The 25,830-nt window shown below is 42.2% G+C and overlaps 1 protein-coding gene across 3 annotated transcripts in view; it reads right to left on the minus strand.

Moving 5' to 3' along the window:
- Positions 1-1,412: 1,412 nt before the first annotated feature.
- ADAT2 (adenosine deaminase tRNA specific 2) overlaps positions 1,413-25,830 on the minus strand; it is a 32,780-nt gene continuing 8,362 nt past the window's right edge. The window contains exons 3-7 of one of the 3 annotated variants that reach the window (XM_043457289.1): positions 17,319-17,423; positions 14,293-14,443; positions 11,578-11,684; positions 8,830-8,938; positions 1,413-2,684 (exon numbers count right to left, since the gene is read on the minus strand). In XM_043457289.1, the coding sequence (XP_043313224.1) occupies positions 2,614-2,684; positions 8,830-8,938; positions 11,578-11,684; positions 14,293-14,443; positions 17,319-17,423 (543 nt within the window). In that variant the 3' untranslated portion in view covers positions 1,413-2,613. Of the gene's footprint in view, positions 2,685-8,043; positions 8,766-8,829; positions 8,939-11,577; positions 11,685-14,292; positions 14,444-17,318; positions 17,424-25,830 lie in introns of those variants that run through there. The other 2 variants (XM_043457288.1, XM_043457290.1) reach the window with 2 other exon arrangements.

Genomic DNA, 25,830 nt, shown 5'->3' on the forward strand with positions numbered 1-25,830 from the left:
GCTGCCTGGGACACCCGACACTTGTCACACAAGTAGACGGCAACTGATCGGTCTTGAGGGCTGCCCCACCTGGCCGCCCGCCACCGTTCTGCGCTTTCTCCATAGCGAATGGATCGACACCTGTGATTATACAGAGTGATGACCAAGAGCACGTACTACTGTATATAAAATAGGTAAACAACGAGGACCTCCTGTACAGTAAAGGGAACTATATTCAATACCTGGTAATAACCTATAATGATAAAGAATCTGGAAAGAATAAAGATATAGATACATCTGAATTGCTTTGCTATACACCTGAAACTAACACAACCTTGTAAATTTACTACTCTTCAATTTTTTTAAATGGTTAAAAAATGTAAGATAAAATCAGGGAAAGTAAACATGAAAACAGAAGCCTTTTTTAAAAAAGAAAAGAAAAAGTATGCACTCTGGAGACAGCCTGCATGAATTCAAATCCTAGCTTCACGTCTTCCCATTCTTCATGAGGGCTGTTCACAAATATTACCATTCTTCTCCTCCTGAGATAGATGGATTACATTTACTGCCACCCTGAAGTTGGGCGTGTCTGTGTGACTTTAACTCCTATGTGAGAAGAGATGAGACTCTTCTGGGCAAAAGCCAGTAAGCCCTCCTCACTCAAGAGTGGCCCACGGTCCAGCAGCAGAGGATCACCCGGAAGCTTGCTAGGAGTGCAGATTCACCGTGAGCCCTTAACGAGCTCCCCAGGCCGTGCGCACGCACAGTCAAGGGGGAAGCCCTGCTTCACTGCTTGCCAGCCTCTCATCTCCCTGCCACCACGACTGACCATGTCCTAGATGGTGGCCCAAGGCCTTGGCCTGACCTGAAGAAAAGCAGGAGAGAGTTAAATATTTGCATTAAGCCACTGAAATGTGAGGGCTGTTCCCGTGGCATAAACTAGCCTATTCTGACCAATACAAATACTCAGAGCTCTGTGTCTGAACCTCCCCATGCCTTGGTTTCCTGGGTGTAAATGCAGATGATCACCGTACCAATGCTTAGGGTTGATGTGAGGTTTACTGAGGTAACATGTGAAAAGAGCCTGGCACATACTTGAGGTAAACGTCAGCAGCTGTTTCTGACACATTGCATCCCCACAGTTCAGATCTTGCCTCGTGATGTGAGAGTCCAGTGGCTTTACCTCAGGGACAGGAGGGTCAGAACCTCCCCCAACCACACGTACTCAAGGAAGGAGCACGGAATCACTCGCATCAGAGACAGAATGAAAAACAAGTCCTTCTCACAAGTAGGGGCCTTTGTAACTTGGTCCAAACAGCCCTTGCCTGGGTCGTCACACCACCGTCTCTTCCTTACTCTGATACTGCACATGCTGCCCTTCGCCCTCTCCCCTGCATTCTCAAATCCTACTTGCCTTTCAGGGTACAGTCCCTCCTTCTCCATGAAGTCCCTCAAATACTTCTTCACTGTGCAATTTAGAATTGACATCGTCTCTGTCTATTGGGAGTCTCAAGGGGCGCAGTGTTAAAGGATTTGCCTGCAAAACAGGAGACGCGGGGTCAATCCCTGGGTCAGGAAGATCCGCTAGAGGAGGAAATGGCAACCCACTCCAGTATTCTTGCTGGGAGAATCCCATGGACAGAGGATCCTGATGGGCTTTAGTCCATGGGGTCACAAAGAGTCTGAGACAAATGAGCAACTGAGCACATACACACATCTATTATGCATAAGACTTTGTCCTGAACTCAAAGCCAGGTAAAAACAAAACATGCGCACACAATACCTAATAAATATTTGTACTTTGTCTTTTCCTCAAACTATATATGAAATTCTAGCAGCAAAGGGCTATCAAGCTTGTTCCCCAAGAAAATTAGGGAAAGCGCAGTGATGGGAATGGTATGGAGATAGGTTTTGTTTAAATCTTGCTTTTTAAAAGGGTCCAAGAGATTTCTGAAATTATAGTCACAGTTCTTAAACGTGACAAATATTTGCTAACATTTTTAATAAGACAATGATGAATAAAATGTATTTTTTATTCTAAACCCAAATAAAACGATAAAGTATCTTTTCTCCTTGACACTCTCTTAAAGTGTATGTAAGGAAACAAAATATTCTAAGCCCAGATAAATATTTTATACTTTAGTGTCTTGGATCTCTCTTTCATATTTATAAACCGACTTAAAGAATGAATCACAGTACTGAAGCAATTCACCACAGCTGTGCAAGGAACCATGTGATTCAGTTCCAAAGTCACAGAACTTGAATAAGCACCTTAGAAATCCAATCTCAACATTTTATATTCTCTAGACCAGGGGGGGTAGGATACATTTTCTTAAAGGGCCAGAAACAATATTTTAGACGTGGGAGCCACAGGTCTCCATCACAGCTCGTCGACTCTGCCACTATCGCACAGAGGCAGCCCCAGACAATACAGAAACAAATGGGTGTGACTCTGTCCCAACAAAACCGAATTCACGGTCACTGACATTTGAATTTCATATGTTGATGGGTCACTAAAATCTCCTTTTGATTTTATTTCAACCATTTAAAAACTTAAAACCGTTTCTGACTTGTGAGTGGTACCCAAACAGACAGCAGGCTGAGTTTTCCGGCTCCTGCTCCAGACTCCCAAGTTCATGCTTCCTCAACCACATCACGAGGTCTCAGTAGTAGCCATGGATACGTGGTATGGAGCCCAAAGATCACTTAAAAATAAGGTGAGAAATAATCCCATGAGCCTGCTTTTATTAACTCGACTTGAAAAAACAAAGATCCTAAAGATGTCAAACTTTCACCGGAACATACGCCAGTCTTACCACAAAAATAACAGCGTCACCCACCACCCCTTTCCTCACCACACAATTAACGATTTTCGGAGGAAGAAAATAGTTGGCAGTTTTCTTCATAGATGAGGTCAGTGTAGTCTCATTTCCTTGCCAAAAGGCAGGGAGAGCAATTCCCGATGCCTTGTCTCCCCAGGGCTGTTCAAGACCAGTTGAGGCAGAACGACTGGGAAGGACAAGCTTTGGCTTCAACACGGATTTTTAAACAGGAAACTCACTACTTTAAAAAATGTTTAATTTTTTTTTTTTTTTTTTCAAAAAGAGCCTTGGCTTTTGCTATTTTTACTGATAGTCATTTTGAAAGTAGCAATGCTTAAAACATTTTAAGTCTAGATATCTCTATGGAAACCCAAGAGAACTCACATTTTATGACCAAACAGCTACCTACCTAGATCCTCTTGGACCATTGTAGGCCATCTGTGAAGCCAGTAACATCTTAGACCTATTTTTCCAAGAGTCTGGTCTTATCAGATATAGAATTAAATTGACAGAACTATTTGTTCTGCTGAGGAAAAGATTAGGAAAGAACTTATTTCTGAGGTTGCCTTTTGATTTTTAAGACATCCCTATTTAAATATTATTAGGAAAAGAATTTTGTGAAGAATTTTATAAATTTTGGCAGACATACTAAAAGAGGAAGAACACAATCAAATAATTTTAACAGTTGCTTTGAAATATATATTATTAATTTTCTTTCCATCAATGTCAAATACATTTTCTTTTAAAAAATGTAATAGTTCCTCTCCCCAGACTGCATATTCCTTGCAAGGGAGTGTGTTGGGGGGAGGAGTAATTATATAGCAAAGAAATCAGATAACACTTTCACCCAGTGGCTAAAATTAACATCACCAGTGAGGGACAGATGGCCTTTGGGGACCTCCAGATGTGACACTCTGAGAAGAACATCTTATCACCTAGAACGCATAACCTGTATCTAATCATGAGGAAACACCAATATTAAAAACTAAAAAGGAAGTAGGGGGCAGAAGGGCTGTTATTATTTTTTTTAATGTCACGAGAGATGAAGGCTGTGGGAATGTTCTAGAATAAAAGAAGCTAAAGATACTTGACAATCAAATGCAACATCTGACCTTAGAATGGATCTGATATTGCAGGGGAGTGGGGAAGAGTCTCTAAAGAATGTTAAGGTGTCAACTGCCAAATCTGGAATACAAATAGTATATTAGATAAAAATATTATATCAATGTTAAACTTACAGAAGTCAATGACTATACCATGATTATATAATAACTATATGAGTGTATATATAAAAGAAGTTCTTATATAGCTTCCCAGGTGGTACCAATGGTAAAGAATCCACCTGCCAATGCAGGAGACGTGAGAGGCGCGGGTGCAGTCCCTGGATGGGGAAGATCCCCTGGAGGAGGAGATGGCAACCCACTCCAATATTCTTGCCTGGAAAATTTCATGGACACAGAAGCCTGACAGGCTACAGTCCATGGGGTCACTAAGAGTCAGACATGACCGAGCAGAGCAAATAAGCACTAAGCAATAGAGGAGTCTATCAATATGATATATGTAACTTTCTACTAAATGGTTCAGAAAAAATATATATACATATATTGTTTTATATATATATGTTTTATATATTGTATATATATATATATTTAGAAAGAGAAAAATAGAAGTCAAATGATAAAGCTAAAAGTACAAAATGTTAATAGGTTTAAAGAATAAGGGACATATAGCTATTTTTACAACTTTCCTCTAAGTTTGAAATTACTTCCAAATAGCATTTAAAGAAAAATTAACGGTTCTAGCCTACACTGGAGTTCTTGGCTATCTGTTTTCTCTCCATGATGTTCCAAATACAACACAGGAAGGGAGGCTTGCGCCAAGTCACAAGAAAGCACAAAGATATTTTAACATGATCTTTTATCAGTGATTGAAGCCTGCCAAAGCATTACACACCACCCAGTGTCCAGAGTCCAGTGTACGGAGCAGTAACCATTGGATACTCTAGCAACTCAGATGCAAACATTTCCCACTAATTTCTCTAAACAAGGCTGTGATTCTAAAACCTTTCTGCATCCCACAACTTGCAGAATTATCTCATACACAAAGCAAACCTCTCCGCTGGCCCCTTAGACATGCTCCATCAGTATCAATCAGTTGGATTCAATCTTTTGAAATGGAATAATACTTTAAGCCATGTCTATGTAGCTAGAGAATGTGTGGCGACTGAGGAAGCAGGACCACCTTATCACACATCCTCACGATCACTGCTTAACTGCTGTCAAAATCCCACAACCTTCATGTCTGTGAGCCCACAGTGGTGCTGGGGGAGCTGGAGGTGCCCACGTCCAATCTTCAGTAGGTTATTCAAACTGATTGTTCGCCAAAGCAATGCCTAAGACCAAACATTTAGAAGAGACTACTCTATAACTCAGCTGGTGGAGAAAGAATCAAAAAGATAATAACCAAAATTAAAATTTTCAGCAATGCTTAGGAATTTGGAATACGTATACATTCTTCAAAACAGCAAAGAACGTACGTATATTGGTAAGGCTTTTGTATCCTTCCCTATTTATAGTTTTATTATTTTCTTGATCCTTTTAGTAGTGACTATCTCTGGGTTAAAATATCCAGATACTATTTTCGGCTTTGGCTTTGTATCCCAGATACTCTCACTATTCATTTTCCCCCAAATTTCAGTCAGTAATTTTATCTAATAATGTTTACCAATAACTTAAGAGGTTTCAAGCTTCCCTGGTGGCTCAGTCGGTAAAGAGTCTGCCTGCAACGCTGGAGACCCAGGTTCACTCTCTGGGTAGGGAAGATGCCCTGGAGAAGGAAATGGCAACCTTGCCTGGAGAATTCCACAGACAGAGGAGCCTAGTGGGCTACAGTCCATGGGGTCACAAAGAGTCAGCCACGACTGAGGGACTAACACCATGAACTTACTTGACATAAGACATAAGTGTGGCTGAACTTACGGGGTGCTACTCCCAGAAAAAAAGCTCTCAGGTTTTTTGTCTGCAAATAATCCCCAAGAAAATGACACGAAGACAACAAGTACAATGAAATCCACTTGCAGAAAAGCCTAAGAAGCAGAAATGAATCATGACCAACGGCAAAAATGTATAAACTAGTCAAAGCACTAAAATTTAATGAGAAGATCATTTTTAAAGTAGCTGAAATTGAATGGAAGGTACATGCAAAATTATTACAGATTTAAAAAGTCATGCATATTCTTCTCCATAAAACTTCTCAAATGCAGTTAAAAACACACACGTACAAAACCATGCCATTACAAACCCTCTGTAGCATGTAACTGTGATTAGCTGCTACTCTCGGCAATATAAAAATCCTTTCACCACAATTACATTCCAGCCTGTAATGTAATTCAAAACAAACAAGTCAGAGGCATCACTCAAATGGCAGAACCAACAAATACAGATGCTTTGCATCAAGGAAATGAATCCACTGAAGAAATGCAACCGAGAAGGAGCTGCCCTCCAAGGCTCGGAGCTGGGTTTCTAATGGAACAGCGAGGCCCCCTTCTGGGCAGACGCAGAGCATCCCCAAGAGGCTCTGCAAAGCTGAGGTTCATAGTGGCAACCCCTGCTACAGTCAGGAAGGTGAGTATCCGAACTTCCTGCTGTGGATACCCTTTCTAGGGCTGTGCTCACACTTCGACATTTTAGATTTTTTTTTTTTTTGGCCATGCTGCATGGCATGTGGGATCTTAGTTTCCCAACCAGGGATGGACCCTTGCTACCTGCAGTGGAAACTCAGAATCTTAACCACTGGATTGCCAGGGAAGTCACTTTTACATTCTAGATTTTAAATTCTAAATCTGGATTTTCATAGAGAAATAGCTGTGCTTGATTTCAGATATAATGAATCATTCTATTTAATTCTGCAACCATTCCTCCTACTGAGTGGCATGCCCACCCCCTCTGCCTTGTTCTTTTTCTTCTTGCCATAATTCTTATCACCCTCCTGCCTCGTGAGAAACCTGTATGCAGGTCAGGAAGCAACAGTTAGAACTGGACATGGAACAACAGACTAGTTCCAAATAGGAAAAGGAGTACATCAAGGCTGTATATTGTCACCCTGCTTATTTAACTTATATGCAGAGTACATCATGAGAAACGCTGGGCTGGAAGAAGCACAAGCTGGAATCAAAAATTGCCAGGAGAAATATCAACAACCTCAGATATGCAGATGACACCACTCTTATGGCAGAAAGTGAAGAGGAACTAAAAAGCCTCTTGATGAAAGTGAAGGAGGAGAGTGAAAAAGTTGGCTTAAAGCTCAACATTCAGAAAACTAAGATCATGGCATCTGGTCCCATCACTTCATGGGAAATAGATGGGGAAACAGTGGAAACAGTGTCAGACTTTATTTTGGGGGGCTCCAAAATCACTGCAGATGGTGATTGCAGCCATGAAACTAAAAGACACTTACTCCTTGGAAGGAGAGTTATGACCAGTTTAGATAGCATATTAAAAAGCAGAGACATTACTTTGCCAACAAAGGTCCGTCTGGTCAAGGCTATGCTTTTTCCAGTGGTCATGTATGGATATGAGAGTTGGACTATAAAGAAAGCTGAGCGCCGAAAAATTGATGCTTTTGAACTGTGGTGTTGGAGAAGACTCTTGAGAGTCCCTTGGACTGCAAGGAGATCCAACCAGTCCATCCTAAAGGAGATCAGTCCTGGGTGTTCACTGGAAGGAAGGACTGATGCTGAAGCTGAAACTCCAGTACTTTGGCCACCTCATGCAAAGATCTGACTCACTGGAAAAGACCCTGATGCTGGGAGGGATTGGGGGCAGGAGGAGAAGGGGACAACAGAGGATGAGATGGCTGGATGGCATCACTGACTCGATGGACATGAGTTTGAGTAAACTCAGGGAGTTGGTGCTGGACAGGGAGGCCTGGTGTGCTACGATTCATGGGGTCGCAAAGAGTCAGACACGACTGAGCGACTGAACTGAACTGAACATACTGTATAATCTATTATGATCATTGTCTGTCTCCTCCTGTTAGACTAGGAGCCCCATGAGGGCAGGATACTTCATTTTGCTAATGGCAACCCACTCCAGTATTCTTGCCTGGAGAATTCCATGGACAGAGAAGCCTGGAGGGCTACAGTCCATGGGGTTGCAAAGTCGAACACGACCAAGTAACTTTCACTTCAGTGAACAAACAGAGCCTGGCACAGTAGAGTTGCTCAATAACAAAGAAAGAGTCATCCACTTAGGCATTTCTTTTATTTTTAAGACTATTCATCCTCACAGAAGGCATGAATAAGGTTTTATGATAGCAGTATGCTGTTAAATGACGAACATGTGTTTTAAAAGTATGCATTTTCTCTAAATGCTTTATAAAAGCAAAAATCTCTTCTAAGGACCACAAAATCATGGTCCAATATGTATATGATTCATATATTAATACAACTTCCAAGGAAGTCTCCCTCCCCCACACACACACAACCTGGGAGAACATGGAGGCTGCCAAGAACAAAGGGCCCAAGTCTGAAAGGCCTGGAGCAGGTGTGTGTAGGGTGATGCTCTCCAGGCAGACATAGCAAGTAACTGAGTCTGGATACACATCCTCTGAAAGTCAGTGCATTCCTGGACCAGGCATAATGATTTTGGCATGAAGAACAGGCACTGCTTACTAATTTCTAAAACCTCAATCTTTAACTTTTCCCCTTCTTAAATGGTCTTTCAGCTTGTAGAAAATCTGGGAGTTGTTTGCAACTGTCAGACTTTTAAAAAGTGCTCATTTGTTCCCTTAACAGAGCAAATGATGAGAAAACATTTTCCCGTGAATTATGGACAATATATAAACATATGCTTCAATGATGTCAACAGCTTTCTGTCCAAGAATGTCGTCCCAGGGGCATGAGTCTTTCATTAGAACAAGTTCAGGATTTGTAACATTCCTTTTTTCGAACCTTTGATTTTGGTGCTGTGAAAAGAATAGAAAAGAAAGAGAAAATGAAGAGGTAGGCCCACACAGACATGCTTCATACCGATTAAGTATGTGCACACAGCAGGGGAAAACTGACCATTTGGATTTTCTTGTTTGTAGAAGGTCTTTAACATCTCCACCGCCTCCTCAGCCCGATATCCAGGGGTGCACTGATGAAATAAGAAAGCTAAGAATGAACAAAGGCCAAGGAAAATGTGTGCTGTATTCCATAAAAACGGCAACACATACATCATTATGTAAACATAGTTCAGATAACGTTAATGCACCTCCTGGATATTAGGAAAATCAGTAAGGAAGTATATTTCCAAAAAAAAGACCTCAATTAAACATCACTCTAACCAACTCATTATTATTTTTCAATCAACTAACTGTGTGATCCCAGTACACCTACTAGTTATGGGATCTTGGGTAAGATACTTCAACTTTCTATGCCTCAGTTCCCTCATATGTAAAATACAGGTAAATATAGCAATTAACCCAAAAGGATTTTGTGAAAATTAAATGAGATTAGATAGTCAAAGGTATGGTTTTTCCAGTAGTCATGTACAGATGTGAGAGTTGGACCATAAAGAAGGCTGAGCACTGAAGAACTGATCTTATGGAACTGTGGTGCTGGAGAAGACTCTTGAGAGTCCCTTGGACAGCAAGGAGATCAAACCAGTCAACCCTAAAGGAAACCAACCCTGAATATATTCATTGGAAGAACAGATGCTGAAGCTGAAGCTCCAATATTTTCACTACCTGATGACTCACTGGAAAAGACCCTGATGCTGGGAAAGACCAAAGGCAGGAGAAAGGGGCAACAGAGGATGAGATGCTTGGATGGCATCACTGATTCAGTGGACATGAGTTTGAACAAGCTCTGGGAGATAGTGAAGGACAGGGAAGTCTGGCATGCTGCAGTCCATGGGATCACAAAGAGCTGGACATGACTTTGCAAATGAACAATGACAACAACAAAATGAGATTAGATAACATAACCCCTGTTAATTAAAACACCGGGCATATTGTGAGGGCTCACTGGGCACTATTTTTATCTGCTGTTCTTTACCAGGGGGCCCATTTAGTGTTTGATTCTATAGGGTTAGGGTTGGCAGTCCACAGCTAGAAATGGTCAGCTAAGAATGGTTTTCATATTTTAAAGGGTTTAAAACAAAAATGTGACAAAGATATTAGTGGCTCACAAAAGCTAAAATATTTCCTCTCAGGCTTTTTACAGAAAAAACTAGTCGAACCTTACTACAGAGGATTTTTTTTAAGTGTTCAGTTTCTTCTACCTTTGATTCTTTCAGAGAAAAGATCAACATGTGAAAGAATAAGAAATTGGGATAACAGTAGGAGGATGAAACTTAATGTTAGAGAATATTTAGAGAGACTGAGCAGATCATCTCAGGAAAAGAGCAGGAATAAGCTTAGGTCGTAAGACAACCAGCTGATAGCGGTGGGGTGATTATTAAGGGAGTACAAGGAAAGAAATTAAAGCAATAAAATGAAGTCAAAATACACAGGCCTTTGAAGGAGTCTGGACTTGATGCGGACCCTTCAAAGGTGCACAACGTGATGCAGTCACTGGTAATGTCACTGGCAACATCACTGGCACATTGGACAGAAATGTTCCACCCATGTCTGATATCTAACGGCTCATCTTTGTTCAGCGCAGAAGTTTTGAGGAATTCTTCAGATCTTTCTCATAAACGAAGTACAGAGTCAGCAATTCACTTGCAAAGAGTTATGTAAGCAAAATCTGAGTTACTGATAGAAGCGACTGGAAGAAGGCAAATCACTTTGCAGATTGTTTTAATGATCAAGCTAACTGTACTGCTTACTCTCCATCCTGTGACGATTTCTTTTCTGATGTGATGTTAAAGTCATCTGTTCTCAAAAGTGCAGGGCTTGTTGAGAAAGCCAATGTTCAGCTGGGAAAACTCAAAATAGAATGTTTTCCAAAACTTGTTCTCATTGGGATTCAACCAAATTTAGCCCTTCATAGGTACTTAATATTCTCCCAAGAATATCTAAGGTCTTTGTTAACTACCCACCATGTCCAGCATTTGTTAAGTCCTTTTCTTTTTAAAGCATAATACTTTTAAGATTAACCTTATATCTTAGATAGAAAAAAAATCAAACCAATTTATGAGAACTGGTATTTGTCTAGAGACCAAACTCATTTCAAATTCCTTCTGCTCATAGCCTTAAACGTGAAAACTCTGGGAGAAGCGTCAAAGTTAAAGAGAAAGTAGAATTTCTAAGTGGATTCTTGGGCCTGGGGGAAATTTCAACATCAAAAAGGCAGGGGGAAAAAAAAAATGAAATCAGGTATTGATTGTTAGATGCCAAAATTAGTACAGGGCAATCAAGCAAAACAACTGACTTTGTGAAAAATATTGTGCATTCACTGTAAATGGCTGCTATAGTCAGCAGCACAGCCGAAGTATCATGCAAATTTGGTACAGCATGGAGCCAGGCACACCTGTGGAGGGGAGAGGCCCATAGTGGTAGGGTCCTCACACACAGCTGATGATGCTGGTGAAGACTGTCAGAGGAGAGCTTGGAAGGCTGGAACTCTCCTTCTGGAGGGATTCTGTTCATTAACACATCTAAGTACCCACCTGGAAATGATTACCTGCATCTTACACTGAGGCATCCATGACCTTGACCAGAGGCTCCCAGCACACACCTGGTTTAGTCATGGGTCCTTCGTATAATGACAACACGCTAATTACCCGCAAGGCCGTAGGTGAGATACGAGTAATTAGAAAGAAAGAGAAAGTATAACAGTTCATGTTACCTGAAATGGTTTCCCAGTACTCGGTAGATCAGCAGAGGCAATATCCAGAACAGAGCCACAACCACCAAATCTTTCATTCTGGCAGCCATAGACAACCAGCGGGATTCCTGAGAAAGAATTAAGGTTCTACAGAGAACAGGCAGTTCAAGTGCATATTGTGACGAAGCTACGGTGGGTTTATAACACCTATCCTAGAGAGGAAAGCCCACGCTACCCTTAAAAATAATTAAACTTGGGCTAAGTCTTAAAAATTCAGTTTTGCAATCAAGTAGCGTGGCCGAGCAGTCTAAGGTGCTGGATTTAGGCTCCAGTCTCTTCAGAGTCATGGGTTCAAATTCCACCGATGCCAGACCAGAGGTTTTTCTCTAGGTCTAAGCACCCTTTAATTCAGGAAGTTCCTTCTAGAATATAACTTAGTTTTAGGCTTCCCCGATAGCTCAGTTGGTAAAGAATCTGCCTGCAATGCAGGAGACCCTGCTTTGATTCCTGGGTCGGGAAGATCTGCTGGAGAATGGATAGGCTACCCACTCCAGTATTCTTAGGCTTCCCTTATGGCTCATCTGGTAAAGAATCCGCCTGCAATGTGGGAGACCTGGGTTCAATCCCTGGGTTGGGAAGATCCCCTGGAGAAGGAAAAGACTACCCACTCCAGAATTCTGGCCTGGAGAATTCCATGGACTGGATAGTCCATGGGGTCACAGAGTTGGACACAACTGAGCAACTTTCACTTCACTTCACAATCTAGTTACACAAAAGAAAGAGGTTTAAAGGATTTAAAAATTAACATCTCACAACTGCAAATGGAGTGGAGACTGAATGTGTATTTGCTAAATGCTCGCAGCTTGGTGCTCTCTCTGGCCTCTCCTAAAGGAGATATTTTGGAATCACTAGAGAATTGGAGCCAGAAGGGAGGCAGGAATTTAATCCAGAGATTTTCACCTCTTCAAAATAACAGATTTTTCCTCTGTTCTTTCCTCAAGCAAATATAACTGTGGCCCAGAATAAACCAGACTAAAACGGAGCCACTCTGGACGGCACGATGGACAGAGAGTTTACAAAGTGGAAACTCTATGTCTTATCACACTCAAAGCCCTTTCTATTATTTTTAGTGATTAAATGATTTACACCCATATACCAAAATAACGGACATGAGTTTGAGCAAGCTCCAGGAGATGGTGAAGGACAGGGAAGCCTGGCGTGCTGCAGTCCATGGGGTCGTAAAGAGTTGGACACAACTGAGCGACTGAACAGCAACAACCAAAATAAATACATAAGAATATGCTAGCGTGAGTCAACAACTAATTGCTGAATTATCAAACAAGTTTTAAAAATATCTTTAGAGGCTAACTTGCTGTATTCAGTATTTGTGTCACTTACTCTGTGAAAGACACAATTCAAAGAGCTATAACTGTATCAACTTCCCATTTATTTACAGTTTACAGTTCTTGGGGTCCAAAATCACTATGGATGGTGACTGCAGTCATGAAATTAAAGGACACTTGCTACTTGGAAGAAAAGCTATGACGAACCTAGACAACATATGAAAAAGCAGAGACATCACTTTGCTGTCAAAGGTCCATATACTCAAAGCTATGGTTTTTCCAATAGTCATGTATGGAGGTGAGAGTTGGACCATAAGGAAGGTTGAGCACCGAAGAATTGATGCTTTCAAAACGTGGTGCTGGAGGAGCCTTTTGAGAGTCCCTTGGACTGCAAGGCGATCAAATCTGTCAATCCTAAAGGAAACCAACCCTGAATATTCATTGGAAGAATTGATGGTGAAGCTGAAACTCCAGTACTTTGGCCACCTGATGTGAATAGCCAACTCACTAGAAAAGACCTTGATGCTGGGAAAGATTGAGGGCAGGAGGAGAAGGGGACCACAGAGGGTGAGATGGTTGGATGGCACCAATGACTCAACAGACAAGAGTCTGAGCAAACTCCTGGAGACAGTGAAGGACAGGGAAGCCTGGCGTGCTGCAGTCCATGGGGCCTCAAAGAGTCAGACAAGACTGAGCCACTGAACAGCAACATAGTATCATAAGTACTTTCACTTTGTATTTACTTCTGACTTACAATTTTTCAAGCCTTCTACATAATAGGTATTCATGGCAAAAATAAACAATAAAAACTTATAAACAGAGAAAGAGAAATTTTTAAGTCACCTGTAATCTGTTCACCAAAGGCAAAATAGGTGCGTGTTCTTCAGGTCTTTTCTTATGTACACTGTTAAATAGTCTGATTTATGTTCTGTCTTTACCTGACAGTTTAAGTTAGCTTGAAGCGTTTCTTGCTCTCACTTACTTGTTATAGTTTATTGATATTAAAAAAAAAAAAACTTCATTATTCAAAAACCTTTCTTAAAAAATGTTTTGGCCAAGGAACACTGTATTGTGTACAGTACAAATTCCAAAAGTTGTTTCCTAATTCTGTGTTCACATAGTAGAATCTTTTTTGTTTTTTGACATTGTCTGGACTTTTTTTGTCTTACACTGATGCCTTTGACTTTTTTTTTAATTGAAGTATAATTGCTTTATAAGGCTGTGGTGGTTTCTGCCGTACAACACCGTGAATCAGCCACATGTATGCATATAAGCTCCGCCCCTTGTGGGAGGAGCCTCCCTCCGGCCCCTCAGATGTATACATATAAGCTCCGCCCCCTGGTGGGAGGGGCCTCCCTCCCACCCCCGAGACGAGTACGAAGTCAAAGGATACTCATCAGGCGGAGAGCAGCCGCGCACATGATACACGGCTCCACGGTGACGTACAGCACCGTGTGTTCAAACACTTCGGAAGGACTCTTGCTGCGTCGACGGCACCAGTCTAGGGCCTGATCAATGGCCACCATTTCGGCGTGTCGAGTCGCCTGGAAAGAGAGCTGCCTGCACTGACCTCGTTGACTACATGTAACAGTATTTGACAAATATTCCAAAGTAAATATGAGAGACCAGCCTATGGTTTCTGCAAACATTTCAGCAAATAAAGGTTTCAGGACACCCTTAGCAGCTGACAGTGTATTTCCTACTTCAAGTACCATAGCCTTGCCGATAAAAGATACCTAATCTGAGATGTCACAGGAATTAGTGCTCTATTTTTAGTTAAGTAGCTAAGTACTTTAGGGGACACTCTTTCAATTAAAATACCAGAGAGATAAGTCTCAAATAAAAAAAGATGTCTGTGGTTCCTGAATATTTCCAAGGAATCTGAAATTTCATAAGCACATGCTTTAGGTTCAAATATGTTTTCAAGACTGTCACTAACCTTACTCTAAACAAATCTATATTTAGAATGTCATCACTGGGATATCATCACTTAACATTTTCTCTGGGATAAGATCTTATATACTGGCAGACTCTAGAGAGAAGCAGAGGTTTGGTATCAGTTTCAGATACCTTATGGGAGCAGTAGAGTATTGGAGAAATGCATAAAATTTGAAATCAACCATACTTCAGTCTGAATCCCGACTGTGACATTACTAATTGTATAGCTTTGGGCAAGTTACATAGCTTTTCCAAGCCTTAGTTTCCCCAAATGTAATTCCGATATCTACATCTCATAAAGTGATATGAATTATATGCAGCACAGTCACACATAACACTATAAATGTACTCTGCTATGTGGCAACTATTTATAGTATTCATGATAATCATGTTTATCAATAAACTTACACTTAGTGGCGACTATGTACAAGCCACTGAACTAAACTCTGTGGGGAAAAAAGTCTCTGTCCTCCAGAAGCATAAAATTCAGTGGGGCAAACAGAAAGGTGTTCATTTACCTGTGGGAAGTGCTGGCACAGTGGCCAAGGGGCCATGGAAGCCAGAGGCAGATGGGAGCCCTGCTGGCCCAGAATGATAAACTCAGAGCTGGAAGGTTCTTTGCCAAAGAGGTTCCCCCACCTGACTGCATACGAGAACGAACTGGGGAGCTTAAAAATAAAGCAAAGTTCCTCCAACTCGGGTGCTTTTTAGAAATCAGGTTCAGAATTACTGAATCAACTGTCCTCATAGTTCTCAAGAAATAATCACTGACCTAAATCATCTCAATCAACTCTTTTACTGCTGAAGAACCAGAAGCTAAGTAAGGTATGTTAGGAGGCTACTAAAGACACACAGCTGGGTGAGGTGATGGCGGTGGTGACGGCAGGTTAATGATAGCAGAGCCAAAAGCAGGACTTAGGTCTTCTCTTTTGGGGTCAAGAGTCTTTCTATACTCTGATTGTAGGGTAACCTTCTAAAGAGCACAGAATACAAAAAATAAATCCAGGTTAATTTCAAGGTGTGGAAGAAACTCAGGTCACTGGGGGTTTAGACAGATGTTGCTAGGACATCCGACTTTCTCATGTTAAAGACACTGTACTGAAAAAACAGGGAGATATGATAATTATTTAAAGCACAAAATTCTACTCCCGAATAAGTATCTGTAGATTCACTAATTGGTGTACTATGGCTTATTGGGCTTTCCAGGTGGCTCAGATGGTAAAGAATCTGCCGGCAATGCAGGAGACCCAGGTTTGACCCATGGGTCAGGAAGATCCCCTGGAGAAGTAAATGGCAATTCACTCCAGTATTCTTGCCTGGAGAATTCCATGGATAGAGGAGCCTGGCGGGCTACATTCCATGCAGTTGTAAAGAGTTGGAAACGACTGAGTGACTAACACACATACACACACATGGCTTATTACATATCTTACGGGCATCTTGATGTCCACCTAACAATTGTTTTGTGAATTTGGGTTCCTATTTTGCTTGTGTTTCACCCAATCTGAGTTTTCTTGTTGATAGGTGTGATGAATGAACTTGAGAGTCCTCATAGCACCCCCAGCTTGTTCTCTGGCTCCCAAGTAAGATCAAAGTCAACGTGAGAGGTGTTAAGATTATAAGCTATCCTTGAGTCCCCCGGGCACTTCTTATAATCCTAAAACTTAAGATTTCATTTCTACTCACTGTAACACGCTGTGGTGATACCACATTCAACAAGTGTTTTCTTAATTCATAACTTCTCAACCTAGCCACAATAAAGTCACGAAAGCTTTTAACGTGTACCTGTAGGTTCAGAGACAGCAGGTGGTGGAGACTGTACTCCACCAAATTACCTGATATAGGAATAGCTTTCTTTATACAATCCTTTTATATCTCCACAGCTATCAATTGAGGGTGACTTTTTAATTGACTAGGAGGAACACAATAATTAAAGGTACTACACACCCAAGAATACTGGAGTGGGTAGCCTATCCCTTCTCCAGCAGATCACCCCAACCCAGGAATCAAACCGGGGTCTCCTGCATTGCAGGCAGATTCTTTACCAACTAAGCTACCAGGGAAGCCTCACTGAAGGATACAATATGAGCTAAATTGATATGTCTTATAAAGTAGAATTTCCAGATATTACATTTTCTTAAAATGGAGATGGACTCATTTCTTCTGTATGGACACTCTGATGCAATAAAACCCCTCTTGGGTTTTACTCGTGTTAAAGTAAAGCTCTATGAAATGGAAAATCAGACCCAAAGAATTTACTGCTTCATTAAATTTTTCTGAATTATCCAAAAATTTGAAAATCAGTATGGATCACTTTTTATAATCAGAAAAAAAGGCATTTTAAAAGATTTCAGGAAACTGTCCTTCCACTGATGGTCACCAAACTCTACACAGATTCATCTTGCCACTAACCATGAGAAATCCATTCCACGTCTACCATCACTGTCATATGTTTGCAATTATACTATTCAACTCACATACATTTTTGGTTTGATTAACTTCATTTCTCCCCTTCCCCACAACTTCATTGTTGTAGACCATAAGGCAGCCAACAGGAACTTCAGTATTGTCTAGGGCATCTTTGGCCTGAAAGACAAAGTGGAAAATCTGACAGGTGATGTTCAATACTCGAAAAGACGAGAGAAACAGGCAGCCTGAGGAGTACACACATGAACAAACATCAGAGCAAGGAAACGCAGCTCAGTTTTCCCTTTTCTAAAACATACTTCAGTATTCAGTGCCTTTCTTCTCTGTTGTGTCTGTACTGAGAGAGACTCAAGAACAAATCCCCATCATAGGTCCTGAGCTCCCTGGATTTTTCTTTTATTGGAAGCAGAACTGATCAAAGACTACTTTTGACCCTTGTTCTTATATTGCCAGGGGTGTTGGAGAAGACTCTTGAGAGTCCCTTGAACAGCAAGGAGATCAAACCAGTCAATCCTAAAGGAAATCAGTTCTGGATATTCATTGGAAGGACTGATGCTGAAGCTGACACTCCAATACTTTGGCCACCTGATGTGAAGAGCTGGCTCATTGGAAAAGACCCTGATGCTGGGAAAGACTGAAGGCAGGAGGAGAAGGGGACAACAGAGGATGAGATGGTTGGATGGCATCACCGACTCAATGGACATGAGTTTGAGCAAGCTCTGGGAGTTGGTGATGGACAGGGAAGCCCGGCTGCAGTCCATGGGGTCGCAAAGAGTCAGACACGACTGAGCTATTGAACTGACCTGAACTATGCACTTTTTTCTGAAGAGTACAGGCTTCTCAGGTGACACAGTGGTAAAGAAGCTGCCTGCCAACCAATGCAGGAGATGCGGGTTCAATCCCTCGGCTGGAAAGATCCCCTGGAGGAGGGCATGGCAATTCACTCCAGTATTCTTGCCTGGAGGATCCCATGGACAGAGGAGCCTAATGGGCTATAGGGTCACAAAGAGTCGGACATGACTGAAGTGAATCAGCACAGCTCAGCACATATGTATTTGTAAACAGGAAGAAGAAGTAACATTTATAAGTCTTTTATCAAAATTCTTTCTTTGTTGAAATTCCACTTGCTTAATCTTTTTGATGCTTTAAAAATCACAGAAAACATCCTCTGGAGTTCCAACAGCATCAGGGTGACCAGACCGCATATCTCCCTGTGCCCACAGTCTCTGTTCTAAGTGAGATAATAATGGCTTTGGAGCACTCTATACAAAACTGGCACAACCATTTTGGAAAACATTTTAGAAGTTTCTTTAAGAAGTAAACACACATGTGTGCTTCAGTCGTGTCTGACCCTTTGCGACCCTATGGACCATGGCCTTCCAGGCTCCTCAGTCCACGGGATTCTCCGGGCAAGAATAGTGGAGTGGGTTGCTATTTCCTTCTCCATGGGATCTTTCCGACCCAGGGACCAAACATGCATCTCTTATATCTCCTGCACTAGCAGGCAGGTTGTTTACCACCTAGGAAACCCCAAGAAGTAAACCTACATAGAGCCTATGAACATCTAGCTTATTCCACTCCTAAGTACTTACTTAAGAGAATATGTGTCCAGCAAAGAGACAAACAAACCTTGTAAAAGAATGTTCATAACAGCTTGATTCATAATAGCCAAACATAGGAAATAGCAGAGGTGTCCATCAACAAAAGAACTGTAAACAAACCATGGAATACTACTCAGCAATGAAAGAGAAACAAACTACTGATACAGACAACAACGTGGATGAATCTCAGACATGCTAAGGTAAAAGAAATCCAACACAAAAGCGCACACAGTGTATGATTCCCTTCAAGTGGAGGACTAGAACAGACTAAACTATGATGAAAGTAATTGCAACAGTGGTTCCATCATGAACAGGGATGTGTAGCTTGATTGGAAAGGGACACAGGGAAATCTGGGGAGGTGAAAACTTTATCGTGATAAGGGTGTGGCTTACATAGATATCTGCATCATTCAGAACTGAATGAACAATACATTTAAGACCTGTGCATCTCACTGTATGTGAAGTATGCGTGCATGCATGCTAAGTCACTTCAGTCGTGTTTGACTCTGTGTGACCCCATGGACTGTAGCCTGCCAGGCTCCTCTGTTCATGGGATTCTCCAGGCAAGAACATTGGAGTGGGTTGCCATGCTGTCCTCCAGGGGATCTTCCTGACCCAGGGATCAAACCCGCGGCTCCCGCACTGCAGGTGGGTTCTTTACTGCTGAGCCACCAGGGAAACCCATGTGAAATATAGCTCAACTGAAAAATACAAATGAGAAAAGTAAGTTTAGGCACAGTTCCGCCACCATCCCAGGGATGGTAAACCAATCATTATAGTTGCAGAGTCACCCCTTCATCACCAGCTGTCCATTTTTCTTCCAGCCCTATGGTTGAGGGAATGGGCTTCCCTGCCGGCTCAGCAGTAAAAGAATCTGCCTGCAATGCAGGAGATGCGGGTTTGATTCCTGGGTCAGGAAGATCCCCTGGAGAAGAAAATGGCAACCCACTCTGGTATTCCTGCCTGGAGAATCCCATGGACAGAGGAGCCTAGTGGGCTGCAGTCCATGGAGTCACAAAGAGTCAGACATGACTTAGCGATTAAACCACCACTGGTGGCTGAAGGAGCCCCAGCAGTTCTGGGGCCCAGGACCGCTAAGGAATACTTCTTCAGGCAGAGAGAAAAAACAGACAGGTTACTTTCGGGATGCCCTGACACCACAGGTGAGAGAGAAACTGAAACGTGGACTAGTGTGCAGTCATTTCCAGCTCACTATGGTTTAAAGAACCCAAGTATAGCTGTTTCTAGAAAGGCATAGCATTTCCTGTTTGGGCAGCCTGGAAGACACCCTAGAAGCCTACATTCCTGTTGAAGCAGAGGCATTTACCACAGGGCATATAAAGTGCCAAGCTGAAGGCTTTGCTGAAAAGTGTGTTCTGTCTCCTGCACTAGCCTCCTGCTCCTAGCAATAACCCTATCATGGGGCTAGCGTGGGTTTCTCAGCTGCTTCAAACATGCTCAACTGACACTTTTCACTTGGCCAACAGTGGTGAAAGGAGAGGCACGTTGTGGGAGCATGTGATACTTCTCTTGCATCCGGAGTAGTGGGATAAAGCTGGGGCCAGGAGAGATGTAAGGAGACAGTATCTGAAGCCGGAAGACCACGTTCTTCAGAACTGGGTCATGTACTACCCACGGGCTAGTTCTGTCCCAGTTCTGTAAAAACAGTTAAAGCATACCCAGTTTGCGCAAAGTTTGAAAGACTGCAGAGTTCCAAGGTTTGGTGCATATATACAAATAAATATACAAATGCACCATAGGTTACTACAGGAAGAAAAGCTGGGAGGAGGACTGACATGTGGGGAGGGAGGAGACAGCAAGAACCAGCACAGTTAAGGCAATCGTCACACAGAGAATGAAAGTTAAAATAAGTTCAGGATGACACATGAGCTGGGGTGCACAAGAGAGACAAATCATGTGCTCATCCATCAAATATCTCTCGAGGGTCTTGAGATAGGAAAGTTATCCTGGATTATTAGGTGGCCCCAAGTGCAATCATAACTGTCCTTATGAGAGACGTGGAGAGAGATTTGACACATAAAGTAGAAAGCAATGGGACAATGGAAGCAGAGAGATTTGAAGATGCTACGCTATTGGCTTTGAAGATGGGGGAAGGAGCCAAGAACCAAGCAAGGATTGTCACATTAGAAGCTGGAAAAAGCAAGGAAATATATTCTCCTCTAGGGCCTCCAGAGGGCGCACAGCCCTGCTGACACATTGGTTTGGGGGGCAGTGAAACAGAGTGGGCTTCTGGCCTCTAGAACCATAAGAGAATAAACCTATGCTGCTCTAAGCCACCAAGTGTGCGGGCATTTGTTACCGAAGCCAGAGAAAACTAATACATCCTGTTAAGAGGAAGAAAAGATAAGCTAAAACAGGAAGAAAGTATTTATAAACCACGTATTTAAGGGGACTCTTGAGAGTCCCTTGGACAGCGAGAGCAAACCTGTCAACCCTAAAGGAAATCAACCCTAATATTCACTGGAAGGACTGATGCTGAAGCTGAAGCTCCAACACTTTGGCCCCTGAAGCAAAGAGGCCACTCGTCGGAAAAGACCCGCATGCTGGGAAAGACTGAAGGCAAAAGGGAAAGGGGAGTGACAGAGGATGAGCTGGTTAGATAGTATCATTGACTCAAGTAACATGAATTTGAGCACACTTCAGGAGATAGTGAAGGACAGAGGAGGCTGGTGTGCGGCAGCCCACGGAGTCACAAAGTTCAGTTCAGTCGCTCAGTCACGTCTGACTCTTTGCGACCCCATTGACTGCAGCACGCCAGGCTTCCCTGTCCATCACCAACTCCAGGAGTTTACTCAAACTCATGTCCACTGAGTCAGTGATGCCATCCAACCATCTCATCCTCTGTCATCCCCTTATCCTCCTGCCTTCAGTCTTTCCCAGCATCAGTGTCTTTTCAAATGAGTCAGTTCTTCGCATCAGGTGGCCAAAGTATTGGAGTTTCAGCTTCACCATCAGTCCTTCCAATGAATATTCAGGACTGATTTTCTTTAGGACTGAATGGTTGGATCTCCTTGCAGTCCAAAGGACTCTCAAGAATCTTCTCCAACACCACAGTTCAAAAGCATCAATTCTTCAGCACTCAGCTTTCTTTATAGTCCAGCTCTCACATCCATACGTGAGTACTGGAAAAACTATAGCTTTAACTAGACAGACTTTTGTTGGCAAAGTAATGTCTCTACTTTTTAATATGCTCTCTAGGCTGGTCATAGCTTTTCTTCCAAGGAGCAAGCGTCTTTTAATTTCATGGCTGGGTCAAAAAGAGTCGGACACAATTTAGTGACTGAATAACAACATATTCAATAACAGTCTAGATCTGGATTATGAAAAAAAATGCTCAAAATTCAACAGTTTAAAAAAATTGTTAGAAAATGGGCAAAAGATATTAAAAAGCATTTTATCAAAGATGGCATACAGATGGCAAATAAGTATATGAAAAGATGGATACATCATTAACCATTAGGGAATGCAAATTAAAACCACAATGAGATATCACTACACACTTACCAGAATGGCTAAAAGAAAAAGTATTAACAACAGATGCCAGTGAAGCAGAGAAACAGGATCTCATATATTGCTGGCAGGAATGTAAAATTGTTAGAGCCACCCTGGGAGACGGTTTGGCAGTTCCTTAAAGAGATAAACATGCACTTAACATATGACCCAATGATTGTACTCTGGGCATTTGTTTACCCAGGGAAATGAAATCTTATGTTCATACAATAACACAATTTCATATACAGACATGAATGTTCAATGAAATTTTACTCTTAGCCCAAAACTGGAAATGACCCAAATGCCCTTCAAGGGTGGTGTGGTTAAACAAAGTGCATTACATTCACCCATGGAAAACTACACAGCAATGAAAAGAAATCAGCTATTAATTGACTCAAGGAAATTATGTTGAGTGGGGGAAAAAAAATCCCAAAAGGCGACATATTCAATTATACCTTATTCCCAAATGACCAAAGTATAGGTATGGGGAATAGATTAGTGATTGCTGGGGTTTAGGGTGTGGAAAGGATGGTGACCATAAAGGGGTAGCATAAGGGAGCCTTGTGGTGATGGAGAAGTTCTAGTGGTGATCAAACAAAATAGGTAACAAAACTGCACTCAACTATGCATCCACAGATGCACACACAGGTGTACATACATAAAGCTGACGAAATGTGAACAAGCGCTGCAGACTGGGTTAATGTTATATTCCTGGCTGTGATATTTCACTCCAGTTATGCAATATGTTACCACTAGAGGAAACTAGGGGAAGGGAATTGGGGCCTTCTCTGTATACTGTGTTGCAACTTCCTGTGAATTTGTAATTATTTCAAAATGAAACATTAAAAAAAAAGAAAAGGTGGAATAAACCAGAAGGCTCTTACAAGGGCAATTAAGGAGAGATGCCTACTGAGGCAGGAGGAAAACCAGAGTGTCTGGGGTTATAGGAGATCCAAGGAAAATACTGGGCCAAGAAGGAAGGGTCAGTTTGGGTGGGGTGGAGGAAATGAAAACCAGTGGCCTGAAGAGGGGCTTATGTGTAAGTGACATTTCTAGTTTCTATTACAACAGACTATTGTGTCTGTATGTCAAGTGTTCTGATTCTGAGCTTGCAAATAATAAAGAGCTGAGAGCTGGTTGAAAAGCTCCCCCTGATGCAGGACTAGTTCAGGCACCTTATTCATTCATGTACTTTACAACCCTGTGCGACTGTTTCATGATTTCCCCATTTTACAGATGAGGAGACTGAGCCATGGGAAGGTTATGGGATCAGTCCCTGTGCGAGGCTGGGCCTAGAGCCCAGGCAATCTGGATCCATCCACTCACTTGTTCAACAAATCTCTCTGGGGCACCTGCCTGGTTCCTGGGTTCTTAGCCGCAGCTTTGCCTCTAATGTCTACTCCGGTCACCACTGACCAGCTACTCTACTGGTGCTTGGGTTCTTAGCAGCACTAGTTCAAGGGACTAAAGGAAAGGGGACGTTTAGCAGGAGAGTGAGACATAGAAAGTTCAAAGAAAAACAAAGTAAACAAACACGGGGGCCACGTGACAAGGATTATCTGTAAACCTATCTGCAGAAGAGCTCTACGTGAGGCTACTTGTTCATTTCAAACGTGCAGGAGAGGATCCAAGAGCCGAGGGAAGAGGGGAGGAGGTGGCAGGCAGAGGCAAACCCAAGCTGCCCGGTGGCGTTCCTGCCACATCCTGACTTATTCACCTGGAAAACAGCCAGGGCCACACTCAGGCCCCCAGAGAGGGGGTGAGACTTGGGCCTTTCATTCTTTCCTTCGGATTTTCTCATTTCCTCCAAGAAAATGATCTGCTTTTAACTCTATTTCCCACTCTATACTATCTTCCTATTTCGTTTTAGTGAAAATGCCTTCCACTGCTGTCCCAATTAGAGAGAAAGCATGAGTGACAGAAGGACTTGAAGAGGGCAAATAATGCTGTTGATGAGGAACGGCCTAAGCTGAAGGTGAGGGGTGAGCAGGTGGAATGGTGAGTGAGCGAGGAGGTGGTGAGAGCAACCTCAAAACCCCACGGAACCGAGCCACGTGTATATACGCATATATCAAATACATATATTTGCTTTGCTGCCAAGTTCAAAATAGATTTAATTACACTGAAAAGACTTTTTAATCCCTCCCATCTTGTATGTTCCAACATTCCCACCACCTCTTCTGCCAAGTCTGATCGTTTCATTATAAATGCACAAAAGATTAGGCAAAACGGCTCTGAATTGTACCTATGTAGGTTTTCAACCACCTCATCTTTTTTGAGAGGCTCAGTTACTATTTAAAATGGTGATTTTGTCTTTCATAAATTAATAAGTTACCAAGGTTCAAAACTGAAGAATGAAATCTCTCTTCTCACTGGCTCAAACACTGGTCCCTACTCCAAGTGTCTTTGATGTCATTTCTTTTGCTCTTCATATGTCATCTCCTGCACTCTAGGCAGGGTCCACCTGCTACAGATAAAGACAACTCTAGGACGGAAGAGACTCTGCAGTTTCTCTAAAGCCATCCTTCCTACAAACTACTTTCTAGTGATGCGGTGGTAACAGGAGGGGAGAGGGGGTCAGAGGGCATAGACTCTTGAAGAGTACCCAAGTATATCTCCTACAAAAGAAAAAAGAAAATTGGAGGAAAAGACAATCCAGCCAGGACAACTCTTAGGTAGAAAATGATAATGTTCAAAAGGTCAAAGTACACTAGAGCTGTTACTGCTCATGACTCTGAGAAGCTCTGTTCTCCTGTAACACACTAAACTTCACCTGGCACCAAGAGCTTCCCAGCCATCACCCATGCTCTCTGCCAGCCAACTGAGTCAGCCGAACCTTTCATTATCTTTCCAGGTCCTTTGTCCTTAAACTTCTTGGAGCCCCTCTGAGAATCCAGTGAAAGTTATGGACACTCCCATGAAAAAGGCACAAGCATGTGACATTTTTACACACAGCATCAGGGTTTATAGATTCCTCCTAAAACCTGAGCCCTGGTTAGGAAGTCCTGTTCCAGACAGATAAGTGGATCCCCTCCTAACCCAAGACCAAGTCTTGGGTTGGTGATTCCTCCAACCCAAGGATGATTCCTTGGGTTCATCTTGATGATTCCTCCCCTTGAGAACCTGTCTCTTCTTTTCCACTCACCTATATCCTATTTCCCTTTTTCAGGTTAACAAAGCATCCTGTAATTTCACTCAACTAACTCGCTCAGGACTTTGTCACCTATTATCTGATAGCATTTTATGTCTGCCTCTTATTTTGGACCCTGGACTTGTTACTATTAACTTTTTCATTTGTGCGTGGCTTAATTTCATCAATTAAACAGCATGCTCCCGGGGGGAGGCACTAGATCCAGGCACTAGCAAACCTGTTCTGCTCACCTTTGCAGGCCAAGTACATAGCACAAGGCCTAACACAAAGACACATTTAATCACACTACATTTGATACAAT

The sequence above is a fragment of the Cervus canadensis genome, chromosome 33 (genome assembly GCF_019320065.1).
Source record: "Cervus canadensis isolate Bull #8, Minnesota chromosome 33, ASM1932006v1, whole genome shotgun sequence".
NCBI classification, from domain to species: Eukaryota; Metazoa; Chordata; class Mammalia; order Artiodactyla; family Cervidae; genus Cervus; species Cervus canadensis.